Source organism: Anneissia japonica, unplaced genomic scaffold (genome assembly GCF_011630105.1).
Source record: "Anneissia japonica isolate Jap-2015-1 unplaced genomic scaffold, ASM1163010v1 scaffold288256_len377385_cov191, whole genome shotgun sequence".
Lineage (NCBI taxonomy): Eukaryota > Metazoa > Echinodermata > Crinoidea > Comatulida > Comatulidae > Anneissia > Anneissia japonica.
Window position 1 is genome coordinate 176630 of NW_022721455.1, and position 14840 is coordinate 191469.

The following is a 14840-nucleotide window of genomic DNA, read 5'->3' on the forward strand; positions in this document are numbered from 1 at the left end:
AAAGGACTTAGGTTTGAATCTTGATGGGAAAATAAGTTTTTCTCATATTTATTATCATCTTTAATTACCACCAGTCTCCATACCAAAGTTATTATCAGTATCATGTGTTTTTCTTTTAAATATTTATTATCATCCTTGACTAGGGTTGTAATTTATCATACACAGATTAAAAATAGCTGAAATTGAAATTCTCACGCGGTGTCACAGAAACATCTGTTTTAGATTGGATATTTGCCATGTGAACCAATGAATCATATAACTGGCTAGTTGGGCATTCCAGGGATAGATCCATAGAAAAGTATGGGTAGTGGCCATGTGCAAACCAAGCCGGGAAAAGGGATGGTGAGATTTTGTTTAGAAATGCTTGACCATAGACACTGGTAGCATTTGCAATGAAAGGTATCTTGCTTTGGAGTAATGTGCACCCTTCTTTCTTCCTTTTCTTGTCTTCTCTCCCTTTTTTCTCTTTTCTTGCTTTTCCATACTCAACTACAGTATGGTAGGCCTTAATTGAAAATATGAGGGAATGCAGTAGCATGGGGAAGGAGGGGATAAAAAAACTTTATCCCAGTTTAGGCGAGTCGAATGGCAGAGAGGTTAAGGCAGGGGCGTCGCAACCTACAGCCATAATATCGGCGCTGCTATATGGATATAGAACTATAAACTGTAGGCCCCGTGTACACAATTGGCTCATGTGCACTATAAAGATCCCAGAATATCTTTCCAGACAAGTAAGGGGTTACCCCGGTGTATTGGTCCATACAGCCCCTGTTGTGGATAGACAAGAGTAGCTGGTACCAGTTTACGAGGCAGCTAGCTCAGACACGAAGAGGCCCTTAGGGACGAAGGAAGTTACTGTATGAGCTACCGGAAATTCACGAACAAGGAGTCCGATACCCCAAAAAAGAGCCCACATTTATTTCCGGAAATGGCACTTTCAGACTGCTTTTGAAGTAGTGGGTTTTCAACAAAATGACATGCCCCCAAGCCTGCTTCACAGATCAGCTATTGGCACCGCCAATGGTTAGACATTGCATCAGTTACCTCTACTTAATTGTTTATCCCCCATCAGTCTCCCCCTCCCCATGTCAATACTCTATGCTTCTAGATATACCTGTAGTGATCTACACTGAGAAAAAGCTAGACTCTAGCTGTTAGTGTTAACAATGCCATGTAGGTGGTTGTGTTTAAAATCTTTTTCTGTAAGTATTGCAAATTGACACGAAAATGATTTATTTTTTTAATGTTGCAGGGTAGATTAAAATATTTGTTGGTGGGCCAGTGTTGGCCCGAGGGTCAGAGGTTGACGACCAGGGACCTACAGCAGGCTATCTCTCAATACTACAACTTATGTCCAACAGATGCACTGACTATAGAACAAACATTATTCCAAATAATGAGAGGGAGGCCATGATTCAAAGTTTCGACCTTTGGTCATCTTCGGGAATGAGAAAACATCGACAGTGATTAACAAAAAGTGCTACAATATGCAAATAAGGAGATTAACAAAGTTGTACAACAATGGAGATTATGAGAGAGTCAATTAAGTTGGGTTACATAAATAAACAACCTTAACTCTCTTGATGCTTTGAGATTACAGATTAATTTAGGTTTAAGGCAATGCATAGCAAAGGGCTTCCTTAAAGAGATGTCACCAGCTTGGTCAATCATGGAGGTAAAAAATACTTCCATGGGTCAATCAATCAATCAATGGATTTATAAGGTGCATAATACAGCTGCTGAGCCCCTATCAATCATATTAGGAATTTGTAATTAACAAGGAAATTGTCTGTGATCGTGTTAGGCAAGTAAAGAAGTTTTAAAATATTGAAAATCATCACAAGACTCAATGAAATGCTTGTGAAACACTGAGATACTATTAGTTAGTTAATATCTGCATGTAATATTACCACATATTTAGGGGTCCCATGTTGGAATTCACTTTCGGAAAATCTGGTTAAATGAGCTTTCTTAGCACATTTCGCTTTGCTGAGCATGGTGATGCTCGCTGACATTGACTTCCGTGAGACAATTGATAAGAAAGAGGTCTACTAAGTCTCAAGCATCCAGCGTGAGCCTCACGCTTTTCGACCAACCTCAAGCTCTCAAGCCACTCACCTAAAATCTCATGCTTTTCCACTAATCTCAAGCTTTATTTTATTAAACCCAAAATTTATCGAAATACTCGAAACTTTCGCAGTTCTATAGCTTATCAGGCCTAGGCCTAGAGTCATCGAAAATTTATCGTTCCTATTCTAGCTATCATCAGAGAAATAAACAATAGAATTACGTATGCGCGATCCAATAAGGAAACTAACACTGATGACGCTATACATTATGTATTTTCTATTTGGCCTAGCTTGCCTATCTAGCGAAATGACGTCCGGTTCGGCCGCGATACCTAGGCCTACAGTGGCCTAGGTCTAGCCTAGGCTACCTAAGCCTGGCTAGGAGGGTATACATGGACAACCATCTATGAACTTCAAATGATAATTTATCCGCGACTTACAGTTTTGATGATTTCGCAGTATGCACTATATACCTGACTACAGAAAACCAAAGAGTATATAACTTTGAGTAAACCAAAGAATATAGAAATTAAATTCCCCACCACCGCACCGACTTTTTCAAGGTGAGAGAGGGCGCTATCTAGTGAAACCAAGTGAAACGTCAAACTCTCTATCAAAAATTTGGATGCTTGATTGGGTACAGTATACATCACATGTTTGAGCACTGTTTTATAATTGTATTTATCTACAATATTTGTTTATAATATGTTAGTGCTAGGCACCTAACCTAATTTGCATATTAAATATATATACACCAAGCATTTTAAAATATCGATACAATAGCTACTGTATTCCTATTTATATAGAAGAAACATGCCCCACTGGAGCTGCTCCTGGCCATCCCGGCCACACAATAAATAAATAAATAAATAAAAATAATTAAAAAAATAAATAAATAAATAAAAAATAAACAAAACACACGAACAAAAACAATAGACGAAATGACTTCGTGTATTCACTGGCCGCGTACTTTGTGGGCACTGAAATCTGTCTTGTGACGCCTAGTTCTTAATAAACATATATATAATATATTATAAATAAATGTACGTAATATGATAATAAACGTTAACTTAATATAATACCAAAGGTAGATAAAATAATAGTTTTTGAACGCTTAAGACAGCTGGGGCTTGCCATAATAAGGGAAACGTCATAAGGAAACAATTTGCTGCTTTATTTGTATACTGTCTATTCACGGGTAGAACGGGTCACGAATCAGAGAAAATTCGTTTTCAGTAACTTTCGCATAGGCCTACTGTAAATTGTTGAACTAAAATAATGGTGTGTTTAAAACCAAATTAGTATTGTCAAATATAATTATCATATATTATGCATTTTTATATTGTTATTGTTAATATTATTTTAATATGTTTATTAATGGAGTGGTTATTAATTTTCATGTGTTCAATGAAAATAGAAAATCAAAGGCAACTATTAAAACACTTTCATTTTGGCATAGTTCGGCTTTGCATTCACATCTATCCTAAATACAAAGGGAATTGAGCAAAGTTGCCTCGAATTCTCTTATAAACAAAATTAAACGCGTTTGAAGTGGACTACTGCACAAGGCCGTAAATAAAGCTATCGATATATATCGATTTTTTTTACATTTTATGATTTCAAATCATTGAATGATTCAAATGTTCAAATTTAATCGTCATTAGTGTGAATATTCTCTGCCTGTTCGTGAAAATTAAAGTTATCCAGTAGGCCTATACTCCATGTCGTGCCTTGATAAAATTTTGCGATGGGTTGTACGTGCTTGGAAAGTCCGAGAAATGCTACGGTATTTCTTTTCATAACCAAATTTATTTAAAACATCTTTAGGCAGGATAACATATACAGGAGAGATCTTACCGCTGTTTTACAATGTGGTCCTGCAAAAGCACAGTACAATAACAACAACAAAATATAACCAGCACAGTACAATAAAATAAACAATAGTATTAATGGTGGAAAACTATCCCGCGCCGGACACCAACCCGGTACTGTACTTCTGAGTCAAGGTTTCGGGGCCAGGAATTACGGCTCAAGATTAAGCTTAACTACAACTTAACTACATTATGGTAAAAACTATCCCCCGTCGGACAACAACCCGGTATTTCTGAGTCGGGATTACAAGGTAGGACAAATACTGTACAATTAAAAATGGTATAGTAGAAACTATCCCCCGCCGGAACAAATACACGTGATATTCCAATGGAGTGAAATGCCGCTGGGAAATGCAAAACACCATCAAAACCTTGGAAGTTTTTTATTCATTGTCAGAAACTTGCTTTGGCATGGTGACCATAAATTTGGCAAGGTTACACGTTGCTGAGACCATGGAGGTATAAAATTTTATTCTATTTTATACCTCCATGCTGAGACATACCTTAATTGCGGAAAAATTCTCAATATTTCTCGCAGTTTCATTTCTCTACATACATCCTTATACTATTATTTGTATTTTATTTTGCTCTGTTTCTAAACCAAGTCAAATCACATTATTCCATTACTCGCAGATTGGAATATAGAGGGGGACCATGATTTTTTTTTTGCGGGGTGGGGGGGGGGGGGAGAGATCCACCACCTTTGGCTGAGCACAAAATTTATGACTACGGCTCAGACTTAATTTTGTCTCCGCTACCCATTTTTTTTTTCATTTCCAAAAGGGGTTGGCTTCGCTGTCAACCAGTAAACTCTCTCCTGTCTAAAATTATCTTACACCAAGGACTGAAGACGAAGTCATCCAGGATGATGAATGCGGCTGCGTACTTCGTAAGCACTGAAATCTGTTGGTCTTGTAACACCTTGTTCCTTGGTTTAAAATATTTTTTTTAGTTGAATTCCAAATTCTACTTTTTATTGTACTACACAACAATATTAGGGTATTGCAACAATTCTGTAACTTTAAGAAAAGAATGCATCATGATTTTCCTTTTAAAACCAGTTGTCATTGTCACAACATAAAGAGGATGTTAAAATATAAGAAATTGCATTCAGTGTATTAACAATTATAATCCGCATAATGTATAATATAACGGCAAGTTAATAATGTGAATAATGATAGTTAAACCATGGATGAATAAGTACAAAACTTATTCCTAAATGTTTAAACTAAGTTAAGAATAATTTAATGAAAAAAAATTAAAATAGGCCTGTTATATCAACAACCGCAAAATAGAATTTTAAATAAAAGTAGACGAAATGGTCGTAGAAGAGAATCACTATAGCGCACTCCGAGTAGAACAGTACCGTCAAAAGAGCAATAATTTCCTATTTTCTTTCCCTACTTCTATGTCAACACGGATGCAAGCTTTTAAAAACGTTTCTACAATGTGTCAATCAGCCAACTACGTTAATGAGCGCATACATACATACCAACAATCCAGTTTTGGCCGGAAGACTCCCGTTTTGGTGACCTGACTCCCGGCCATTTTTTTCTCACGTTTTTTCACATGCTCTCCTGGTTTAAAATGAAAATTGCATAGGCGCACTTATATATTAATTTGTCTTTTTTTGCAATAAAATACCTCAATATTTACGTTATCTTTCAATACTTTGTTGCTCAGCGAAAGCATCGCCTCTAGCTCACCGTGCAGGGGCGGCGGAAGCAGTTAAGTATTGGTCAGGCAGAAGAGTCCACACTAACCCTCAGCCCTACCATGGTTGGGGATGAGGTTGCGATTTTTTTTAGAATTCAGAACTTTTTTACGATCGGAAATAGCACTCTCAAACTTCAAAAATGATTTTCGAAGTATCATAATTTGACAATGCAAAATACTTAAACATATGAAGCATATCAATTTTTATAAATCAAATATTACCACATCTGGGAATTGGTGACTGAGGTTCAGAATTGTTTAGGATTTAGCACTTCTAGAAGCTCGGAAATAACACTCTAAAATTTCGAAAACTATTTTGGAAGTGTAAAAATTTACGATGTAACATATGAAGCATTTAAAACTAGAAATAATATATTATCGAACATGGGATTTCAGACTTACAGACAAAGAGAGGCTATGTGACTGTTATTGACACTGGCTGCCGTTTATCTATCCTAACTAGTCTATTACTGTATTATCGTCGAAGTACAATGTACATTTACCAGTTAGAAAGTTCGTGACAATCAGGAGCGGTTCCAGAAATTCGAAATTGAGGGACCCCAGGGAGGGACTTTCAGAGATAGCGAGCCAAGGACCCCAGTCCCACTAAGGTTGGGGCTGGGGTAAGAGAAAATTATGATTTTGGCACCTCTAGATGGACGGAAATGGCACTCTCAAACTTATTTTAATATAATTTTCTTGACACGTACATTTAAGAATAGCTAAACTTCGTGCCATCCAATGGTGGATCCAGGAATTCGAAACAGAGGGGGCGAGAAGGAACCTTTAAAGACAAAGGGTCCAAGAACAGCCCCACCATGGTAAGGGCTGTGGTAAGAAAAAAAACCAAAAAAACATGCTTTTTGCACCTCTAGATCATATGGCGGGAAATGGCACTCTCAGACTTAATTTTTAATATACAGTAATTATCTTTTGTTCGCCATCAGTACCTTTGCATAATCATTAAAAAGGTAATGGGAAGCAACCATGTTCTACACCGATTTATACTGCGTCCTCCCTCGGTTTCGAACCTCAAGAGGACTTGTATAATCACGATTATACTGCAGGTAGGTGTACCTTTGCATAATCATTAATTCTATGCCAAACCAAGAAACATATTTGATTATTTACAGCCAGTGGTGGCGTCAGCGGGGAAGGGGTCCCCCACCGTCGGACTGGCCTGGGGCATGGACACCCTGTCGTCCGACGCACAACTAGGTCGTCGAATCAAAAATTTAAAAAAATAATGATTTTCCTATCCAAATAACGTTATTTTGATAGGTAAAAAACACATTTTGAACCATATAAAGCCGGTTTTCCACTAGGCGAATTTATTCGCGCGAATCGAAAGCATCGGTTCATACGCATGCACATTCACATTTCTATCGAGTTTTTGCGAAGCGAAAAAATGTGCAACCAATCAGTTAATCCTCTTCATGCTGATAAGCACATAAGGCAGCGCAACCAATCAGACCTCAGAAATCGTACCGAAGTTTGATTCGCGCGAATAAATTCTTTTAGTGGAAAATAGTCTTACCCAGGCGAACTTATTTATTTATTTTATTTATTTATTTATTTATTTATAAACAGTTCGGTACCGACTTCGTTGAAGCGGAAAGTCCTATAGATATGTGAATGCGCATGAACGACGCCGTCGATTAGCGCGAATAAATTCGCCTAGTGGAAAACCGGCTTTAACCATAACAATTCTGTCCGTGAAACTTAAAGGGAATTTTATTCCGGGCCTCGATCGAGGCTTCATCGGCCCCTTGGCTCTGACCCCTTGTCGGACAATTTTCTGGCGCCACCGCAGTTTACAGCACCCTTCATCATCGTATAAAACTTTTTATTTGTAAAAATTCCCATGAATCAATGAATTAATAGACCTGCTTTAAGCCTGTTTTCCACTAGACGAATTTATTCGCACGAATCTAATATTCGGTACGCTTTCTGAGCTCTGATTGATTGAAAAACCCGATAGATGTAAATGCGCATACGTATGAACCGACGCTTTAGAGTCGCGCGAATAGATTCGCCTAATGGAAAATCAGCTTTAGGCCTAATTGTACCATAGACCATAGACTATCACGATTCGGATTTACACTATCGAATGCTTTCTTTGCATGGCATCACTAAAGCATTATTCTGTAAAATGGACGAAAGAGTATAATATACATGATCATTAGTATACGAAACACATAGCGAAAACTATTCATTATAGGCCTACTTGTCTGATTCTTTTAAATGAGCTGCCCTGACTAAGAGTATATTGTTTTACAGTACTTAAATTGTATGTAAAATGCAGTATATGTAAATGATTAGTGATATATGTTAAATAATGAAATATTACATATAATATACAATTGTTTTAAATAATAAATTTACACTAGGCGCCTCATAGGTACAACCTATTATCTTAAACAGTTACCAAGGTTACGCATAAATTATATCCTCCCATAGTGCCCAAGTGCAGACTACCTGGCAGTTGTACCTTTCAATTTAATCTCAATACAGGTACTGTATATAAAATCTGTGATTGGAAAAGATCAAAGACAGGCCCGTATCCAGGGGGGGGGGGGTGTTATGGTTCGGGAGAACCCCCTTTTCTAGCAAACCCCCCCTCTTTAAATTTCCAAAATAAGTCCTCTAACCCAACTAATGCACTGCAGACCCACCCAGACAGACATTTTCAAACACATCTGATTTTATAGCATTATTTAGACCCATAAAGCACAAAAATCCTCTTGCTGTGGGGCTTCGACTGTGGATCTCACGCCCAGAACCCACCAACCCCCCTCCCGCACCCACCTTGGATGAACCTGGCTACGGGCCTGAAAGAAGAATATGCCTCAGATCTTACCAGCAACAACCAATGATATATTCCATAGGCTCAGACGGAAATAGCACAAGCAGGCGGTGGTAACGATGACACGCGATACCCTCGGTATTTTCCTGTACATGTTGATGCGGAAGATGGAGTAGTATCAGAAGTGTATAAGCAGGGAGTTGTTATTAGAGAACAACTCACTGGTATAAGCAAGAAACGCTCTACAATGTTTCAGAAATGTTAATAAACTAATATATTATGGGCCTTTGATACAGACAACAACGCGCACGAATATATTGAAAATTCTAATCAGAAAATTACACACTCAGGCACTGAGCCAGTGCAATGATTTAGTGTACTGTTCTGTATTGCGTTGTATTCGTACATGGTACACCGTTGAAATATGAGTCGCAGAGAACGAATCACTAGGGTATATCATACACCCGAGTAACCAGCAACAATTGGAATGTGGAAACAAGGAAATAAAATATTCTGGATCGCAATGAAGTTACTATGCATCAGTTCCTGTATACTGCTGTTAAACGCTAAATTCTTGCAAGTATCAGTGGGGGATGCAAAGGGGCCCAGCCGGGATGAAGCTTGTCACACGGTAAAATTGTACTAAAATTTAGGTTCAAATTTTTGACAGGAGTAAAGACACTTGATATTCCACAACCACTATTCAGTAACTTGTCAACTCTTAGCAATATCGGGACCACCATGGGCGTCGATCGGTGGGAGACAGGGGACTTTTCAAAGTGGGGGGGGGGGAGAACATCATATCGATTGGTTCCCCCCCCCCCACACTTTTCACCAATCTTCTATAATTAAAACCCCACCTTTAAAAGCGAATGGAAAGAATAACAATTACGCATGACTCATGAATGTTTGTTCACTTTTCTAAGTGTGGTACGTATTTTCCGGACCAAAACCGAGTGAAAACGCAATTGTTCAAACATTTCGTAACTATCTCAGAAACCCCACTAGATCGATTTTATGGGTACAACGACTATCATAGGCTAAATTTATTGTGAAAACAATGTACTGAACGTTGTTAAAATTGGAAGCATGTATCCTTATTAGGCCAATATTTTTACAAACTCAAAAGTGCACAATTTCTACTATAAACGATTTATTCTTTTTGTATACGGTATTATTATTATGACCCGTACGTATATACTAGTGTTTAATATTATCTACTGTTTTTTTCATCCTTTAACACGGATATGATGTCTACCTATTTCGATTAATAATAATAATAATAATAATAATAATAATAATAATAATAATAATAATAATAATAATAATAATAATAATAATAATAATAANNATAATAATAATGTCATTTTGTTAGGCGCACGTATCCATCCCTAGTAGGGGTGCTCGCGGCGCCGTAATTAAGTGAAAGCCTACCAAAAGTTTACAAACTCCAGTGTTACGTTGACGCAGTCTCGCAATGACGCCATAATAATCAGTGGCAGATTCAAGTGGGGCCGAGTCGACCCTAAATCAATGAAAAACCTGGACCAGATAATACTAACAATCAACTGATCTGAATGAAACTTTCTTGGAAAGTTCAACCAAGTAAGCAATTAGGCCCTACTAAATTTTGGTGACGATGTGTGGGGAAATGAGGATATTTAAACGTCATTCTACATAATAATAACATAATAGCAGTCATAGTTCGAGTTTTCCTGACGTCAAGTTAGTTTTTATGTGTGTCAAATAATTTTCTGTATGATCTAATTTTTGCTCTTCGTGTGTTATTTTACGCTAGACTTTTAATTGAGTAATTTTTAATTTTTTTGTAATTTCAAAATCACTTCTCATTATGGCAATGAGGTAAAGCCCTGTTCCTTCTTTTTTTAAATTTTTTTTACAAAACACACATAGTAGGATAGGTCTAGTTTACAAACCACACATAGTAGATAAGTCTAGTTTAATTTAATCTTGTTTTAATCTGGTTTTTTTTTGTAGGCCCTATTTAAAAAAAAATATTTTATGTAAATTTTGAATTCATCCAGAAGTCGAAATTTGTGAAATTCGAATATTGTTATAGTGACTGCATTAAGCTTTCAAAACAATCCGATAGTACTACGTTGAAAACAAACTGAATAAATATACTTGTACAATGGAACTTTCATTTAGTATCTGTATATAATCTGTCTCTTATACACATCTAGATGTGTATAAGAGACAGCACACACACAAAATATACATTCTTTAACACGACGCAATAATCTGGTAGATAATGGCGGGATGGCTCCCGGTATTGAAGAGGAACGAAAATAGAAAGAGGCGTATTATATTGATAATTATACGGTATTATATTTTACCGTTCTCGATAGAAGAGCATGATGATAATTGTGTAATAATATTAATTATAATAATAATTATTTTTATCCTTTTTTTTAAAATTTATATTGGCCTAGGCCTATTTTTTAATGTTTTAAATTTTTTTTAATGGTTTTAAATAGTGCGTATATGCACCAACTTCTACAATTTGAGTACAATATTATCTCATACAAGGTTTCATCTATTACTATTGTTTTTCTTATGGAGTAAACTCCACTAGGCAAATCATCGTTGCCCATTCGATACATTATTCGAATTTCCAGTATAATTTTTTTTTTTTTTTTTTTTTTTTTTTTTTTTTTTATTCTTTTTTACACAAATTTTTTTTTAATTCATTCATTTTGTATATATATTTACATTCATCAACACAATACAAGTATTCTACGTATTGCTGTTGCCTATGAAAGAAGATTACACGTTTCTGAACATTTATTGCGTAAATAGATATATAAATATGCTAAATGTAAAGTCACCTTTATGTTTGTGAAATCAAAATGCTAACTAATGTTTTGTGTGCTCCCTACCTCCCTAGTCCTGTTTGATCGTAAATTAGACGGTAGTATTTCCACTCACAATAAATTTATCGCAATATTACTTACACAAAAGTGAACTTCAAAAAGAGGAGAAAAGAAAAAAATCCTCTTGATTGATTTTAAAAGTACTGTACATGCAAAAAGACTAAATTAATGACTGTTTTAAGTTTATCTTAGGCCTACTTGTTTTTCATAGTTCGAATTTTGAGTACGTTACAAGCTAATCAGTAGATAATAAATCATTATTTTTATGAATGTTAGTTTGCACGAAATATATAAGCGGACATAATTATGACTAAAAAGGATAATTTTAAAAACTTTTTATGATGAGTATTACAGTGGCAGATTCAAGGGGGCCAGCCGGCCCACCATCACTATTTTTTTCCCGAAATTTAAAAGTGGAGGAAAATTAAAATTATATTCTAATTCAGTCAGAGAGTGCCATTTCCGACCAACTGGAGGTGCCATAATCATAAATTTTCTCTCTGGGCCTCAAATTACTGGATCCGCCACTGGATATTTTGAAAATTTCGTATGGAAATAAATGTTAATTGCACTGCTTAAGATCAATTAAAAGGCTTTATGCGCCAGAGCTTCAGGGGCTTCGCCCCCTGGCTCCCAACCATTGCTTGGGCCTATGGCCCAAGGTTTTATTTTTCATCGACGCCCTTGGCCGTTACAGTGTAACGAAATGGAAAAATAATGGATCTACATTGTATTTTATAAACTGTAAGCCGTTTGCACTACGAATATCCACATATTCATGTGTTGAATTCAACTATTAGTACGATAATCAGCTTAGCGTTGTCATACCAAAATGGAATTGGACTCCATTAGCCTAGAGCATTAGGTCATGGACCTATTAATAAGGTCCATGATTAGGTGTCGACTGCGTACAATTTAGGGGAAGTCCCTAATTACATATGAAAGCGTCCTTGGCTTTGTTGCCAATGCTGCTGTTCATTCCTTCACAACCAGAATAAACAGAAAAACAAACGTACAATGTGCATACTTTAAAGGTCGGCATCATCTTTAGACTTAGCATTGTGTAGTATACAGTACCTTTTTATTACCCATTTCAAGGAGAAAGGTCCTTAGTCTGTGAATTAGTACAATGCAATAATAAAAGACCAACATAATAATTTTAAATTTTTTTATTTTCATAATTAACTTCGATCCCATTATTTACCATGACAGTTTCCATGGTAAACTTTTAACATAAAACGTACATTAAATACTTTATTGCTTAAAGTAGACATGCTTTTTTTTTTTTTTTTTTTTTTTCTTACATGTTAATATCATCGCGAAGTTACTTCTTTAAGGTAGAAAAATAATTACAGAATAGGTTGGAATTTTTGTTATTTATTTTACTAAACAATAATAGTATGCTTATTTTTAAACAACCACTTAACCAGTTTATGTACACAATATTATGACGTAACTAAAAAAACAACTGGACAGCGCAAAAGAACAGGTAATCCCCATGTATTTTTTAACTACTGTATGCATCATCAAAACATTGACATCCGATTTCGATTGATTTCCGATTGCAGAAGCAGACGAATCAGGGTGCATTGCTAGCTGCCCTGCGCAATCGGGAAGGCACCCCGATTCGTCTGTGAAACACAACTGTCACCGATAGGGTAAGCGATTCTATGGAAACCGAGTTAAAACCTAAAAGTCTGGATCCACGCCTAACAGGTCCCTATTCTCAAAATTTTCTATTCCCTCAGCCCCACCCATGGTGGGCGCAGTGAGGTGAACCCTCACGCACCCCCTACCGCCAAATCCTGCATCCGGCCCAGCACCACTATATGGGTGTCTACAAAACGAAGACCGAAGACCCGAAAAACGAAGACCTCCAATTATTTCTCAATTATCTTATTGAAAGTATTTCAAAATCATCATAAAAAAAGTTGCCAAGTACCTATTTCCCGAAAAACGAAGACCCACATTTTTTTTTTCTCAATCGTGATGAAATAATGAAATAGGTACTTGGCTACTGTCTTATGATGATTTTGAAATACTTTCAATAAGATAATAGAGAAATAATTGGAGATCTTCGTTTTTCGGGTCTTCGGTCTTCTTTTTTTAGACACCCAGGCCTATAGGGTGTCTATAAAAGAAGACCCTTGAAAATTTCACCAACAGACGCCCAAAAAAATTCGTAATTTTGATTTTGTGACAGCTTGGATTATTATCATCAAAATGAAAGAGAAAGAATAGGGGTATTCGTTTTTGGGTCTTCGGTCTTCGTTTTATAGACACCCCCTTTTTATTACCCATTTCAAGGACAAAAGTCCTTAGTCTTTGAATTAGTACAATAATAAAAGACCAACATAATAATTTTTAATCTTTTATTTTCATAATTAACTTTGAGTCCATTATTTACCATGACAGTTTCCATGGTAAACATTTAACATAAAACGTATATTAAATACTTTATTGCTTGAAGTAGACATGCTTGTTTTTATTGTTGTATTTTTTTTAATGTTAATATTATCGCGAAGTTGCTTCTTTAAGGTAGAAAAATAATTATAGAATAGGTTGGAATTTTAAAATTTTTTTATTTTACTAACAATAATGGTATGCTTATTTTTAAACAACCACTTAACCAGTTTACTTACACAATGTTATGACGTAACTACAAAAATGACAACTGGACAGCGCAAAAGATGCATTTTCTAACTACTGTATGTATCATTAAAACATTGACATACGATCATATGTTCTTACACTAATTAATATTAATTAAAATATCAATAAATCAAATAATTAGAAAATTAAATATTAATAAAATATTAATTAGCATTTAGTATAAAGTATTAATTATACATAATATTCCGTATCAATCCTGTTGTTCATATTTTTGCAGATGCAGCCTCATCATAATATATATATATATATATATATATACATACATATATATATATATGTATATAATATTGTATGTATTACTGCAAAAAAATATATTTATACAATTTTATCTGAAGAGCGTGTCTAGTATGAAACTAAATAGAAATGAAATGTGTAAATATATCTACTGTTGAACCTCGCTTTCTATTTTCAACTGCTCTGGTTTACCATTGAGCAATCTGCTAACTGATAATAAAAGACATCTCAACATAAATTCCATTAAAATCTCAATAAATACTTTTTATAGGAATATAATGGACAGACTACAGGAAAATTTAAGAGAATAATAAATTTAAAATTATAATTACACCTTTATAATTCGTACTTTTAATTGTACTTATGTTTTGATACCATTAGTCTTCTTCAATTAAATTTTATATTATATTGTTGTTCAACTTTTGATTGGTGACTTTGTAATTTTTTGTATGTTTCCTATGAATGTTATTTTTTAAACAAATAAAGCTGAATAATAATGGTCTGTTAGATTACCTTCGAATGAATAAATGGAGACTTGTTATGCTTATTCCTATTAATCATGTACTGTACTGTATTT

The 14840-nt window shown here is 35.3% G+C and overlaps 1 protein-coding gene across 6 annotated transcripts in view; it reads right to left on the reverse strand.

The window, feature by feature from the left end:
• LOC117111564 (MAM and LDL-receptor class A domain-containing protein 1-like) overlaps nt 1-8891 on the reverse strand; it is a 44991-nt gene extending 36100 nt beyond the window's left edge. For 4 of the 6 annotated variants that reach the window (XM_033254507.1, XM_033254512.1, XM_033254511.1 and 1 more), the window contains exon 1: nt 8517-8888. In XM_033254507.1, the coding sequence (XP_033110398.1) occupies nt 8517-8616 (100 nt within the window). In that variant the 5' untranslated portion in view covers nt 8617-8888. Of the gene's footprint in view, nt 1-8516 lie in introns of all 6 variants that reach the window. The other 2 variants (XM_033254509.1, XM_033254506.1) reach the window with 2 other exon arrangements.
• Nucleotides 8892-14840: the final 5949 nt, after the last annotated feature.